Source organism: Typopeltis vanoorti, chromosome 16, assembly GCF_054136105.1.
Source record: "Typopeltis vanoorti isolate ZY-2024b chromosome 16, IOZ_Tvanoo_1.0, whole genome shotgun sequence".
Lineage (NCBI taxonomy): Eukaryota > Metazoa > Arthropoda > Arachnida > Uropygi > Thelyphonidae > Typopeltis > Typopeltis vanoorti.
Window position 1 is genome coordinate 105,180,720 of NC_143564.1, and position 15,044 is coordinate 105,195,763.

Sequence of the window (15,044 nt, forward strand, 5' to 3'; positions counted from 1 at the left end):
AAATTATATATTCTTTACCATAGAAAAACAGTTTCTTTTACTACTTTATAAACACTATCAAATTAGAACCTCTTCATTAAAGCCAATTCCCCTTTTGGGAATCTTCTATTAATTTATTCCAACTGTCAAGTTTTCTTAAAAACTTCCTAAAACAAAATTCGGTGGTCTGAGTTCTCAAACTTTCATCATCTCTTCTCGTTTTCTTTCCTTATCCAGGTGCTAACCACTTTCTCTGTCAGTTGTCAATCACCCATCAACCTCTTTGGTAAGCATGCCCACCTGTTCAACTAAGCAGCAAGCTAGAAGTTAAGTGATAGTTGATACATTATAGTTACTAGTGAAAAGAGAATGTTTTTACAATAAACAACAGATATTACACTTAACAATTATGAATTACAATACAGAACCATTGAAATCATTACAACTATCTGATAACCAGTAAATACAATAAATTTCATGTACTTTACATTTTAGTTTAACATAAATATCAATTTCTTATCAGGCACATCATAAGTGTTGATTATATGTGGTTACAAAACCAAAACTAATAAAATACTAATGTAGAGAAACAATTATTCTAAAAAGATTCATAATTATAAATTATGACTATTTTTACAGTATTCCATGAAGTGCTGTGGGTGTGTGTAATAATGTTTTGACTACTGAAAGTCATTGTAATTGCTAACTTAAATTATTAATAAATTAATACTTAGAACTGAGGCTATCATGGGTTTGTAATTAATTTAAAGTGCATAGTTGATTCGAAGTTTTGTGTAGAGAATGAAAAACAAATTATATAAAGTAGATATTTTGAATGTAAAATAAGATATATAATCAAAAACTGTGTTAACACATCTATGTTAATCATTTTTGAGTTCAACACATTACCAACGCGATCTTCTTTTTAATTCAAAATAAACTTGCAAATATCAGCAGTGACAGATGAAAAGGCATCTGTAAGAATAAAGTAATCTGTCTTTGAACACAGCTGGAGTTAAAAACATAGACAAGTATTTTAAGTTCATTGTTGCATTTGCAACTGTAAGCAATAGTAGAAGAATATTGCAATGTCAGGTTAATTCTGTGTTTGGTGTAAACTATGAGGTAATTTTGGAAATGATCTGTTCTGTCCATTGTGGGACAGTATTTCTTAAACTTGATTTTTCTCTGCAACTCTCACACATGCTAGTAATTAATTTATGCACTTTAAAAAACAGATTTATCCAAAATTTCCAGTTCATTTTCCAAGGAACGGAATTTCAATTTTCATTTCCGGAGATCAATAATGACTACCATATAAAGGATAAAGCTGGTAGAATCCGATATAGAAAACCTTACTTATCTATGAAATTATTTTTCTTAGTTTATCTTGTATAAAAGGTTTACTCTGAAATGACAGCCAAGCACAGAATTAACCTAATGTTGGAATATTCTTTTACTGTCTGATAATTGTTTTATGGAATTAGATGAAAACATTTTTTTTGTCAAACTTTTCAAGTGATTTTGCATACTTTGCAAGTAGGCAAGTGTGCTTTTTCAAGCAGTAATTATCCTTTAATTAATCTATCTAAAATCTTCTGACGAAGATCATAGTATCACTGGTTTATAAGTAGTTGTAAATAATTCTTACAGGCATGTTCAGTTTCATACAAAGTTGCTAAAACAATTCTTTCTTTTTGAGGGATTTATTCTGTGCTTTTTCTACATATCTGTATTGACTTTGGTTAGACAGATCTTATCAAGCAGCCACATCTTCTAAAATAAAAAAAAAAATCATTAAGATTAGTTTTTCTATAACTGCAGTCTTAATTCATACCATAGCATGAAGTCTTTCACAGTACAAAATGTGAGCTTGAATGAATGAAGTAGAGTTGAGAAGAGGATGAAATCAAAAAGAGGTGCAACAGAAGAGGAAAAGAAAGGAGGCCATTTTTGGTATAGACATTATTTTGTGAAATAAGGTGCTTAATATATGATGAAATCTTGTTTTTGAGGTGCAAATATTAAGGAATATTTATGATGCTATCAGAATGCAGAGAGGTAAAGTGAAAGAGTTGATTGTTTTGACAGGTACGAGTGATTTGAAAGGTGCAAAGTATGATATGAAAGAATGCTTGCTAGAAGTGTAGGAGAGTAAAGACTGTAAATCTCCTGTTGTTTGATAGTGACAAGTTGAGAAGGAGAACTATGATTGCAAATCAGTCAGTATCGGTTGTTCAGGAGGAATGGCATGCAGTTTGTGGATGTATGAACTGATTTTGATGGAGAGGATATATATATATATATATATATATATATATATATATATATATATATATATATATATGACTGATGGATTGTACTTGAATAGATATTTTAATGTCTGGAGAAAGTGTTGTTCATTGAGTATATGCAAGTGTGCAAAGTCAGGTAAACTAGAGCTCTTGGAGGAGAGGATGCAGGTGTATGCAAGCATCAGTGAGAATGACTAAAAAATGCTGAATGTAGTCTCAAGTAAGAAATTTGAATGGAATAGTCATTACAAGGTATGAAGGTAGTTATGCCCTATGTAATACTATAGTTTATGTATACTAATGCCTGAAGTATCAAGAATAAAAGAGAGGAGCTTTTGGCATTGGTTGGTGAATCTCAATCAACTGTTACAGACATTAGTTAGACTTCATTGAGAAGATGATAAATTTAAAAAGATAGAATGTAAGGGATGTAATATTTTCAGGGAGGAAAGAGAGAATAGTGTGTGTGTGTGTGAGGGGGGGGAATTACTGCTAATGATATCAGATGAATTGCATCCAAAAAAAGCATAGGAGATCAGTAGAAGAAAACAGATGTGGAATACAATATGCAATTGGTTGCTGTTAGAGAAGACGTGATCACATGCATTAGCATGATGAATTAAGGCTGAATAAGTTTTACGGGGGGGGACCTCAATTACTGAGACATATGTTGGAAGTAGAAAAGATGATGTGAGGAAGGAAATGGAATTTATGATCTACTAAGAGATAATTACTTAACAGCATGTAATAGAGGGTACTCAGGGTGTGTGATTGCTGGATCTGGTGATAGTATCAGAGGATTTGTTCCTAACCAAAGTAGTCGCATTTCATCCATTCTTTTAGTGTTACACGGTGATCAGCATTCATTTTTGAAATTATGGATTCTACAACCGTGTTAAATTAACTCTTTTTATTATCCCGACGTTTCGATCTTCATATCAAGATCATCTGGAGCATACATAAATATACAAAGACAAGCTGCGTTACATTTCAAACCGTAAGCTAGAGAAACAATGATATAATCACATGCTACTCACTGGCATGACCTCTAGTGAAAAAAAAAAAAAAACATCGAGCTAGATTTACTTTATGATTACACGAATAAACATTCTTGCTTACAGATGGTTTTCCTTCCAGTAACAGTGATGTCCTATTTCTATTATTATAATTGTTATTTTTGATTTAAAAAATAAAAATTAAATTAAATTAAAATAAATAAATTATTTATAAATTACAACATGAATAAACATTCTTTCTTATAGATTTTTTCTTTAACAGTCATATCCTATTTTCTATTATTAAAGTTATTTTAGATTTAGAATCCTGGATTTTCTACAGTCCTGTTTATAGTTGTTCTTAGAGAGGAAGGATTCGTGGGATGAATATATGCCTTCCATATGTATGGGATTTTTAGACCATCATTATTGTTTAGATTGGGGTGGTTGATAACGATCTCACAAGCTTCCTTAAATTTGCGTTCATATCATGTTTTGGTGAAATGTAGACCAGCGCTTCCCAAACTGTGGGCCACGGCCCCCTTGGGGGCCGTAGGTTTTGTTGAGGGGGGCCGTGAAATAATGAAAACAAATTTAAAATGTTTTAAGACTAAGTAGATTTTTTTATTTTAAAAGAAACATATTTAACTTTTATTATTTCTTTTTTGTTATTTTTTATATTTTAATGGAAAAATGCACACATTGGTGTTGGTTCACAAACTTTGCTTCCTGCGTAATTTGGCGCTTAATGAATATTAGTAAATATTGCTTATTCATATGTTTCATTTCAAAGCAGTGGTTAATTGTATTTACTTCGAATGCTCTCCAGGGAAGCTCCAAATCTTCCTGCCCTTTCATCACGCGTTTGTAATCAGGTACTGTTGATATTGACTTTATATACATATCAAAACTCGTTTTATATTATCACTGTCATCCGAGCTAGTTTTCTGTTACCAATAAAAGTTTCGCATATACTTCACACATGAAAAAAAGCTTAAACAAGTTCATGTGGGGAGATAGTAACTCGCTTGCAGTGGTAAACAACACACCCTCCTTAATGGTCACTATACTGCAGAGGCAATAAAAACAAGTACTTTTATTATGCCAGTGAATAAGGTATGAGCAGTCTGTGTAATATACTTCTCGACAAATAGTGCAATTAGAGACAACTGGGATAAAAACACACTAATTAATGAATCACATGTCCCCTCATACAGAAACTATGCTGTATAGACTGAAACAAAACCATATGTTGCATGGACAAACACAGTCTAACTAAAAACTATTGTTATTAATTAGATGTGCACAAGTTCGAGTTCCCAAGGCAGCAATAAAATTCAACCGAACGTGTTAAAATTTGTAAAAATGTTAAGACTAAGTAATACATATATATAATGAATGTTATGGCAGTTTCACATATGGAATTCGGTTGAAGAGAGTTAGCATTTCAACTCAATTGTCAGCTATGCTTTTATCTTTCGGTTGCGCGATCTTTTGTTAATACCGCACCAATCATATGCACGTTTTAATAACCTGCCTTTGCTGTCTGTTTCGCGTTAGGCTTAATTACCGTAAAGGGAGAAAAGTCACAAAAGAGAAAAATGTTCCTGGTTCGGGGATTCCCTTATTCAGGTAATATTCACTAATTTCATGTTATCAGTCTGTGGTGTGCCAGTATCGGTAAGTGGTGATATTATTTGATCAATTCTACGTTAAAAAATTTAACCCTGAGATGGATAAGTGGCTGATAAAAAAAAATTTAAAAAAATTCCCGCGAACAATCAGAAGAAGCAGAAACAGACTCAAAAAAAAAAAAAAAAAAAAAAAAAAGGACTATTTCATATTTCCAGAACAGCCCGCATTGTTTTCAGAACCAAACGGTAAGAGGCAAAAAATGTAATATTTGCATTTGATTTTTGCAATATTCGCTGTGCATGTTTTGTATTGAATATAAATACAATAAATATTATAATAATATATCTCTCTATTACGATTTTTTTTCGAGGGGGGGGCGTGAAATATTTTAATTTTTGCAAAGGGGGCCCCGACATCCAGAAGTTTGGGAAGCACTGATGTAGACAACTAGTGGTTTTCCAGTCAATTCTATGTAAGGTGTTCAGGGCATGATCAGAAAGGCCAGCTTCACCATAATTATTATTTTTGATGTGTCATTTATATTCTTTTTGTCTAATTGGAATTGTGCGTCCTGTTTTTCCAATGTATGGTATGTTGCAGGTGCAGTAAATACGGTATACTCCAAGGTGGGCCAGCAGAGGGAGTGGGTCTTTGGATGAGTCGAGTAAGCTTTTTAATTTTGCAGGAGGTTTAAAGGTGGCTTTGAGGTTGATGTTAATTTTGTAGTACTCTGTTTATTTTTTCTGATGTCCCTTTAATGTAGGGAATGGTTATAGTTTTACTGTAGTCTGGTTTGTCTTTGTTTTTTATTGAGGTCTTGTAGAGAATTTTGTTAATGGTGTTTTGGCTGTATCCATTTTTTGAAAAGTATTACTGATCACTTTAAATTCGTTTTTCAGTGCCTATTCATTCGAGCAGATCTTCAGAAGTTTTTCTGTTGGATGGTGGTAGGAGTTTATGTATATATATTGGCCAGTATGTGTCGGTTTCCGGTAAACAGTGAAGGGAAGATGTGTGCCGAGTGTATCTAGAAACGGCAGTGTGTTATGTTTTTCACTCTCAATTGTGAACTGTTTGTGTTGCTTGTTTAGGTGGCTAAGGAATGTGTCTAGTGTCTGGTGGCCATGAGACCAGATCTCGAAAACATCGTCAACATATCTAAGCCAGACTTTGGGTTTTAAAGGGGAGGAACCTAAAGCAAGTTGTTCAAAATGTTCCATATAAAAGTTAGCAATCGGGGGTGTGGGGGAATAATAGCAAGCCCATAGCTGTGCCTTCTTTTTGTAGGTAGAAAGCATTTTGCCATACAAAATAACCAGAACGTAATACATGCACAAAGAGCACTGTGATATCTGGAGGAAATTTGTTCTGTAAAAGAAGAATTGTGTCATTGATTGGAATATTCGTAAAGAGGGCATAGACGTCAAAACTGACTAATAGATCATCTTTTTCTAATGTAATGTCTTTGATAATGTTTATGAAGTGTTGTGTGTTTTTGATATAGGAGGGGGAATGACCTACCAACTCCTTGAGTATTGCTGCTAATTTTTGGCTAAGTAATACATTGGGCTATCAATCCCTTCGACTATAGGCCCTTACCGGTGTGTTTTCTTTGTGAATTTTTGGTAGCCCGTAAATTCTCAGGGAACGAGCGCAGTGTGGAAATAGTTTTTTGACTGTATCTTTGGGCCATGTGGTAATTGGCTTAAGTAGATTCTCTGTTTTCTTTTTTATTCTATTAGTTGGGTTATAGTTAAATAATTGATATGTATTATTGTCCGAGAGCAGCAGATTCATTTTTTCCACATACGTAGTTCAGTTTAAGATAACGGCAGCACTTCCTTTATCTGCTCTGGTTATTAAGATGTTCGGATATGACTTTATTGATTTTATCACTGTTAATTCCTGTTGAGTTAGGTTGCTTGTTATTGTTTTGTTATGATTTAAAATGTTGGTGGTTTCTAAATGTATTTTTTCTGCTATGTTATTTGTGATGAATCTTAGGCCTCTTTCGATATTACAAATAAATTCAAGCTTGTTTATTGATTTGGGTGCTATGCATAATTTAAACCTGTGTTAAGTATCGAGATTTTGTCTTTGTTTAAAGAGTGGTTGGATAGGTTCACTATATTACTGTTACCTGTAGGTGATTGATGGCTCCTGTTGTTTCTTGCTTCTGGTTGGTTGTTATTGTTCATTGTGGAGAAATTTGATGAGGTATGGCGACTGGTTCTTTCGATCTTTTACTCTTTGGAATTTGGAAATTAGATATTCTTTCTTTGTTTGGAGGATGTGGTTCGCCGTGTTGTTATCTTTTCCAGGATCATCCAGATATCTGTGTTTACATAGCTTGAAAGTTCCGTTTTTTTCCTTTTGTAGTTGGTTTTGTGTAGAGGCTAAGTTCTTTCTGGAAGCTTCGATTTCTTCTCTGAGAAGTGCTTTCTCCATGCGGAAGTATATTCGTTGCGCTTTTTGCTGATGTGAATTTCCTTTTTAGCCTGATGCAATTAGGAATGATATTGCTGTCCCTACACCGTTTTAAAAATGCCAGTCGATTGATCAAATTAGAAACCTGATTCTTCAGCTTAGCGTATTATTTCATCACTTGTGGGTCGAATCTCCATGATTCGACCCACAAGTGATGAAATAATACGCTAGTTGAGCAAGTATTATTGCATCACAAGTACTCTAGTTGAGCAAGTATTATTGCATCACAAGTGATGCAATAATACTTGCTCAACTCAACCAAAGACCCACTCCCTCTGCTGGCCCACCCTGGAGTATACCGTATTTACTGCACCTGCAACATACCATACATACAGAAACAGGATGCACAATTCCAATTAGACAAAAAGAAACATAAATGACACATCGGATATAATAATTATGGTGAAGCTGACCTTTCTGAAACACACGTATTAACCACAGTGAAAATTATTTAATTGTAAATATTTCATCCTAAGTATCTTAGGACATCATCAGTACAGTAGTTTTAAACAATAATAGGAATAACATACAGTTAGGGCACATGATTACAATAGAATCTCATTAAACGTGCATAACTTGCTACAGTAGTACAAAAAAAAAAAAAAAAATATTTAACACAATTTTATATGACAATTTCCCATACTTTAGAAATAGTAAGAACGTCGTTGCAGTTTTTCTGAAGCCCTACTACACAGTTTGGTCTGTTTAGTAGGGCTTCAGAACTTTCTTTGTATAAACGTTCATGTTTATATAAAGATCTATGTAAAAGTTTAGACTTTTCCCAATGGATCCTATGGTTTGGATTTTCAATTCCATGTTGAGAGACCAGATTTCTGTGGTTTAAAAAGACAAATGTGGTCTTGATGTTCCGAGATGCGTTTCTGAACAACCTACCTATCTGTCCAAAGTAAGATAATTTGCATGAGAATGGAATCTCATAAACGCCAGGCAACATCAAATGTGAGAGTTTGTCCTTAGGAGAAGGTAACAAGTTGTAAATTTGGTTGATAGGTTTGTAAGTAGTGGCAAAATTGTATTTCTTCATAATTTTAGAAAGACGTTCTGAGATGCCTTTAACGTAAGGTATGGGAATCCTATGGACTTCTTGCTGTCTGGTTTGATGTGTGGAGAAGTAACTACTGATGATTTTTGAGTTGTTTTAGAATTATATCCATTTAGGATGGCTGTATTTTTGATTACTTCTAATTCCTGGTTTAAAGACAGGTAGGTCTGTTCAGAAACACATCTTGGAACATCAAGACCACATTTGTCTTTTTAAACCGCAGAAATCTGGCCTCTCTCAACATGGAATTGAAAATCTAAACCATAGGATCCATTGGGAAAAGTCTAAACTTTTACATAGATCTTTATATAAACATGAACATTTATACAAAGAAAGTTCTGAAAAGCCCTACTACACAGACCAAACTTAAACCGCAACATTTTTGCTATTCCTAAAGTATGGGAAATTGCATACAAAATTGTGTTAAATAATTATTATTATTATTATTTATTTATTTATTTTTTTTTTTTTTGTACTACTGTAGCATGTTATGCATGTTTAATGAGATTCTATTGTAATCATGTGCCCTAACTGTACAGGGTGTTCGGGATAAATTTGACAGTTTCGTAAGGAAAAAGAAAATCTTCTTTGTATCTATTAAATTTAATGAATTGACAAAAAAACATTACAGGCAGAGTTAATTACAATACTATCAACAAGATTTACTCAAAATAACCACCATTAGCATCGATCACAGCTTCAATTCTGCTTCGGAACCTCGAACAAGCTGATGGTACAGTCTCCCTGGGAAGGGCCGCAAAAACTGTTTTAATTTTATCCATTAACTGGGCTTTTGTATTACTGGAAGTGCGATTGGTGTCTTTTTCAACTGCGCCCCATACAAAATAATCCATGGGGTTAAGGTCTGGGGAGTTTGGAGGCCAAACATTTGGACTGGTGAAGTCGTAGAAATTTTCAGACAACCATTTTTGACTTTTCCCAGAGGTGTGGCAAGGGGCCGAATCCTGCTGCCATACATACGGCCTACCATTGCCTACCCTTGTTATCCAGGGCTTGACTACAGTTAGCAACTCCACGAACAAAGCCCGAATTCCAATGCCAGGGTTCTTCAACACCTGTTCCTGCAGATTTGCGAGGAATTCTGCTGTACGAACGCAATCAGATCGTCTGCTAGGGATCTTTCTTCTTGCTACATCCTCGTAGTCACCATTGCAAGTCTCTAGTTCATGCCTGATTGTTTTTACTGTATTCAGGGAGCATTGGGCAGCAGTCGTAATATCCTTATTTTGATGGCGGGCACAAATCATCATGATACAAATTATTCTCTTCCATGATTCAGGTGGGTTCCAGCTATCCATCCTTTCTAACATCTTGTATGTGAATGAAGAAGGGTCCAAACTTTTAAATGAAGAGAAGTGTGTGTTAATACATGTAACTTACGGAAAAATATAATTAATTATAAATATGTCAAATTTATCCCGAACACCCTGTATGTTATTCCTATTATTGTTTAAAACTACTGTACTGATGATGTCCTAAGATACTTAGGATGAAATATTTACAATTAAATAATTTTCACTGTGGTTAATACGTATGTTTGTTTTAATTATGATTGCCCCACAGGTTTCGCTATTTATAAAAAAACCGCTAGTTGTCTACATCACACTAAACCATGGTATGAATGCAAATTTAAGGAAGCTTGTGAGATCATTATCAACCACCACAATCTAAACAATAATGATGGTCTAAAAATCCCAAACATATGGAAGGCATATATTCGTCCCACAAATCCTTCCTCTCTAAGAACAACTATAAACAGGACTGTAGAAAATAGGACATGACTGTTAAAGAAAAAAATCTATAAGAAAGAATGTTTATTCATGTTGTAATTTATAAATAATTTATTTTTATATATTTTTATTTTTTAAATCAAAAATAACAATTGTAATAATAGAAATAGGACATTCCTGTTACTGGAAGGAAAACCATCTGTAAGCAAGAATGTTTATTCATGTAACCATAAAGTAAATCTAGCTTGATGTTTTTTGTTTTTTTTTTCACTAGAGGTCATGCCAGTGAGTAGCATGTAATCAAATCATCGTTCTCTAGCTTATGGTTTGAAATGTGACGCAGCTTGTCTTGTATATTTATGTATGCTCCAGATGATGATCTTGATATGGAGATCAAAACGTTGGGATAATAAAAAAGAGTTATTTTAACACGGTTGTAGAATCCATAATTTCAAAAATGAACACATTACATCCAGTTGGGGAGAGTGATCACACAATCTTAAGTTGAGAGGTTGCAGATAGGTAGAATTTTCAGTTAAGAAGGGGAATATTTATATATATATATGGAACTTAAAGACATGTGATTTTTTAATACCTGTCTTTAAGTTCTACTTCAAGCTTAGACAGCTTGAAGCCTCTGGATCTGGAGGATGAATAATGTAGAAGTTATATGGATGAGTAGAATGATAAGGGGAAAGGTGATTCAGCATGCTAACGACGCCTACAAACATCAGTAAGAAAGGCAAATTCAGATTATGTAAAGCAATTAGTTGAACATGCTAAAGTTGTTTTCATATCTTACATCTTATTATTATTAAAAAAAAAAGAAAAAAAAGATTAACATTGCATCTACCAGATTTATGTTAAAGAGAAGAATTGGTTTAAATTTAAATGGATAGGCAATAGACACTGCATATTTAAAGTAATATTGCTAATATATGATTTAATGATTAGTATGAATTAAACTTGGAAGCAGGTAAGAACATACTTTAGAATTTCAGTATTTCTGTGTGCTTATTCATAATGAAATATTTATTGCATTGATCAATTATAGCATTTAAATTTTGTAATCTTTAAAAATCACTGGTTAAAAAGTGTTAAGTATGAGTCCAACAATAACAAGTGTTAAGTGTAAGTCCAACAGTAAATTTTACTGAAGAGAAAGAAAAATGTCAATTTTTTTTTTAAGTAGTCCAGTTTTTTGGTATTTTTCTCCTTGAAAATTATTTCTTGGAAAACATTGTTTTTTTTCTTTTACTTTTTTTTTAATTATAGGGTAAGTTATCAGGATTTGGAGTAGAAGAACAATTACCAACTGTGGCAATTGTGGCACATTATGATTCATATGGTGTTGCACCAGTAAGTAGCTTGTTCTATACTCTCTTAGCTCAAGTTTAATCCATCTATCTTAATTCAAAAAATGGTCCCCATTCACATGCCATGTAATTTGCACTTATGCTTAAAACTTGCTGTATATGTTTTTGCAAATTCTGTTTCTTTTGTAAATAGGATTAGCAAAAACAAAGCATTTGTAGTTTAAATATTTCTGTATTTAGTTATTCTGTTACTTATTATTAGTATATCATTTTTTCTTTTCATTAAAAACAATCCTGCATAATACATTATGTCGTGTGTTTGTTGCAAAACACTATAATACTGTTTCAGTTAAGTCATATGTCATCTTTCCCTAAGCAATCTAGTAGTAAAGTAGGAGAGTTAATCCTCTCCATATTAAAATGACTAACTCACTTTAAAATCCCTAGTAATTTTTCTAGACATTGTAGGAAAGTCGAACAATTTTTTAAAATTATATAAACAGCAACCTGGTATTGATTTGCAGGAAAGAAATAGTAGAGCAAGCAATATAAGCAAGCTTGTACAACTTACTCTGTTTATATAATATATCATCAGTTTCCTGATATGTACCCTCAAGGGATGTTCAGGCTATTATGGCAGCACTACATGATTAAGTTTACATTATTATTAATCTCCTATCAACAATTTTCCTCAAAATCAATCTGTTATTTGTAAGCACTCCAATATTGTCATATCTAACATTTCATTCTTCTGACTGAATCAATCCACCTAGCCCTTGGTCTTCCTCTGGGTCATTTTCCTGCCGTCTTGGCATGAAACAACACCTGTTTTGCTAATCTTTCTTCTCCCATTCCATTTAAGTGATAATACCTTAGATTAGCACTGCTCACACATTCTTGAATGCATATAATTTCAAGTTCCTTCCTAATGTCTCCATTTTTAATATGATTCTGTCACTGATGCCATCTGTTCAACCCCCCCCCCCCCTAATTTTTCTAAGAACTCGCATATCCGTGTTCTCTAATCTTTGATCAGGTGCTTTATTTCTAACCCAACTCTCTGATCCATAACTTAAAACAGATTTGATCACTCTCTTGTATACTGCTAGTTTAGTGTTTTGGCTAATTTCTCTCTTATTCCATATAAATTTATTCAGCTAGCTACCCAGCATACTGGCTTTGCTTATTCTGTTGTCTCTTTCCAGATTTAACTTGCCATCCTCACTAAAAACTGTCCCTAAATAGTTTAAATATTTTACTTATTCTATAGGCCCCTCCCTTAAGAATGCAGCTGAAGTTTTCTATGTTCTTGTCTATTTTTATTGCTGATTTTCATGCCAAATTTGTTACTGCTGTTATTTAGTTTAGTTAGAGAATCCTAGAGACTTGCACTAGATGTGTTTAGGACTACATCTCCATAAAGCAAAGAGATTCCAGGTTTGATATCTCCAGTTCTAATATCAGCTTTAATGCCACTTTCTTTTATAATGTGATCCATATAGATGATGAATAAGAGTAGAGATAATACTCATCCTTGTCTTACAATTGATTTTACATCAAACCATCTTCCTGTATTTCTTTCAATTTTAACTGTTGACTTAAATATAGATTTGCTCCATATAATTGTAGTGTTTTGAAAAGCTTTTCCCTGGGCACCTTGTCTTATGTCTTTTCCAAATCTACAAAACTTAAGTCCAGAATCTTTTCATACTTCCATGATATCTCAACTAATTGTCATAAAGTGAAAATATGATGCTGACAACCTCTATTTAGCCTGAATCCAGCTTGTTCTTCTCTCAGTTTCCCTTCCATAATTTTTATCAGCTTCTTTTCAAGTATACTTGCATAATTCTCATACTCAGCTTTAGGCCCTGTGAATTATGCAGTTGGCCATTGCAAAACTTTTATAACTCCATATTTGAGCATTTCTGGTTGAATATAAGAGTTGTTGTTCCATTGTATATGACCCTGATTTGACCACACTTTTACTATTTTTTTTTTTTTTTTTTTAAATAACGAAACCTGTGGTGCTTTCATAATTAGAAGAAACACACGTATAAACCACAGTGAAAATTATTTAATTGTAAATATTTCATCCTAAGTATCTTAGGACATCATCAGTACAGTATTTAAACAAAATTAGGAATAACATACAGTTAGGGCGCATGATTACAATAGAATCTCATGAAAACGTGCATAACGTGCTAAAGTAGTAAAAAAAAAAAAAAAAAAAAAAAAAAAAAAAAAAAAAAAAAATTATTAAACACAATTTTGTATGATAATTTCCCATACTTTATGAATAGTAAGAATGTCATTGCAATTTAGGTTTGGTCTGTGTAGTAGGTGTAGTAGGGCTCCAGAACTTTCTTTGTATAAACGTTCATGTTTAAATAAAGATCTATGTAAAAATTTAGCCTTTTCCCAATGGATCCTATGGTTTGGATTTTCAATTCCGTGTTGAGAGAGGCCAGATTTCTGCGGTTTAAGAAGACGAATGTGGTCTTGATGTTCCGAGATGCGTTTCTGAACAGACCTACCTGTCTGTCCAAAGTAAGATAATTTGCATGAGCATGGAATCTCATAAACACCAGGTAACATCAAGGGTGAGAATTTGTCCTTAGGAGAAGGTAATAAGTTGTAAATTTGGTTGATAGGTTTGTAAGTAATGGCAAAATTGTATTTCTTCATAATTTTAGAAAGACGTTCTGAGATGCCTTTAACGTAAGGGATGGGAATCCTATGCACTTCTTCCTGTCTGGTTTGATGTATGCAGAAGTGTCTGATGATTTTTTGAGTTGTTTTGGGATTATATCCATTTAGGATGGCTGTATTTTTGATAACTTCTAATTCCTGGTTTAAAGATTCTTCAGAGGAGCAGAATTTGTGTGCTCTGGAAACTAGTGATTTAATAATGCCAGATTTCTGAGATGGATGATGAGCAGAAGAATTGTGAATGTAGCGACCTGAGAATGTAGGCTTGCGAAAGACGGACGTGGCGATGGAACCATCTTCTTTTCATTTGATGTGTAAATCCAAAAAAGAGATACCCCGTGGAGATTCTTTTTCTAACGTAAAGTTGAGGCGATGATGAAGAAGGTTAATTTTATCTAGAAACAGTTGTAATTCAGATTCGGGATGATTCCAGACTGCAAATACGTCATCGACATATCTTAGCCAAATTTTTGGTTTGGGTTCAAAAGTGAATATTTTTTCCTCAAGGTGTTCTAGAAACAAATTTGCTAGGTTTGGTGATAAAGGAGATCCCATTGCTGTTCCTTCCTCTTGCTTGTAAATTTGACCTTTCCAGGTGAAGTAACCTGATGCAATAACAAACTTGAATAATTCAACTATATCAGATGGAAATTTTTGAGTTAGTAATTCTATTGTTTCTTTATGGGGAATGTTTGTGAAGAGGGAGACAGTGTCGAAGCTGATTAACAAGTCAGTTTTTGATAGTTGAATGTCTTTAATTTTTGTGTGAAACTCAGTAGAATTTTTGATTGAAGAGACTGAGTGGCCTATGT

At 33.4% G+C, this 15,044-nt stretch overlaps 1 protein-coding gene across 1 annotated transcript in view; it reads left to right on the forward strand.

Moving 5' to 3' along the window:
• LOC150098243 (BOS complex subunit ncln) overlaps nt 1-15,044 on the forward strand; it is a 351,007-nt gene that overhangs the window by 89,174 nt on the left and 246,789 nt on the right. Inside the window, exon 5 of the mRNA XM_090406188.1 lies at nt 11,480-11,563. Within this exon, the coding sequence (XP_090262314.1) occupies nt 11,480-11,563 (84 nt within the window). The remainder of the gene's footprint in view (nt 1-11,479; nt 11,564-15,044) is intronic.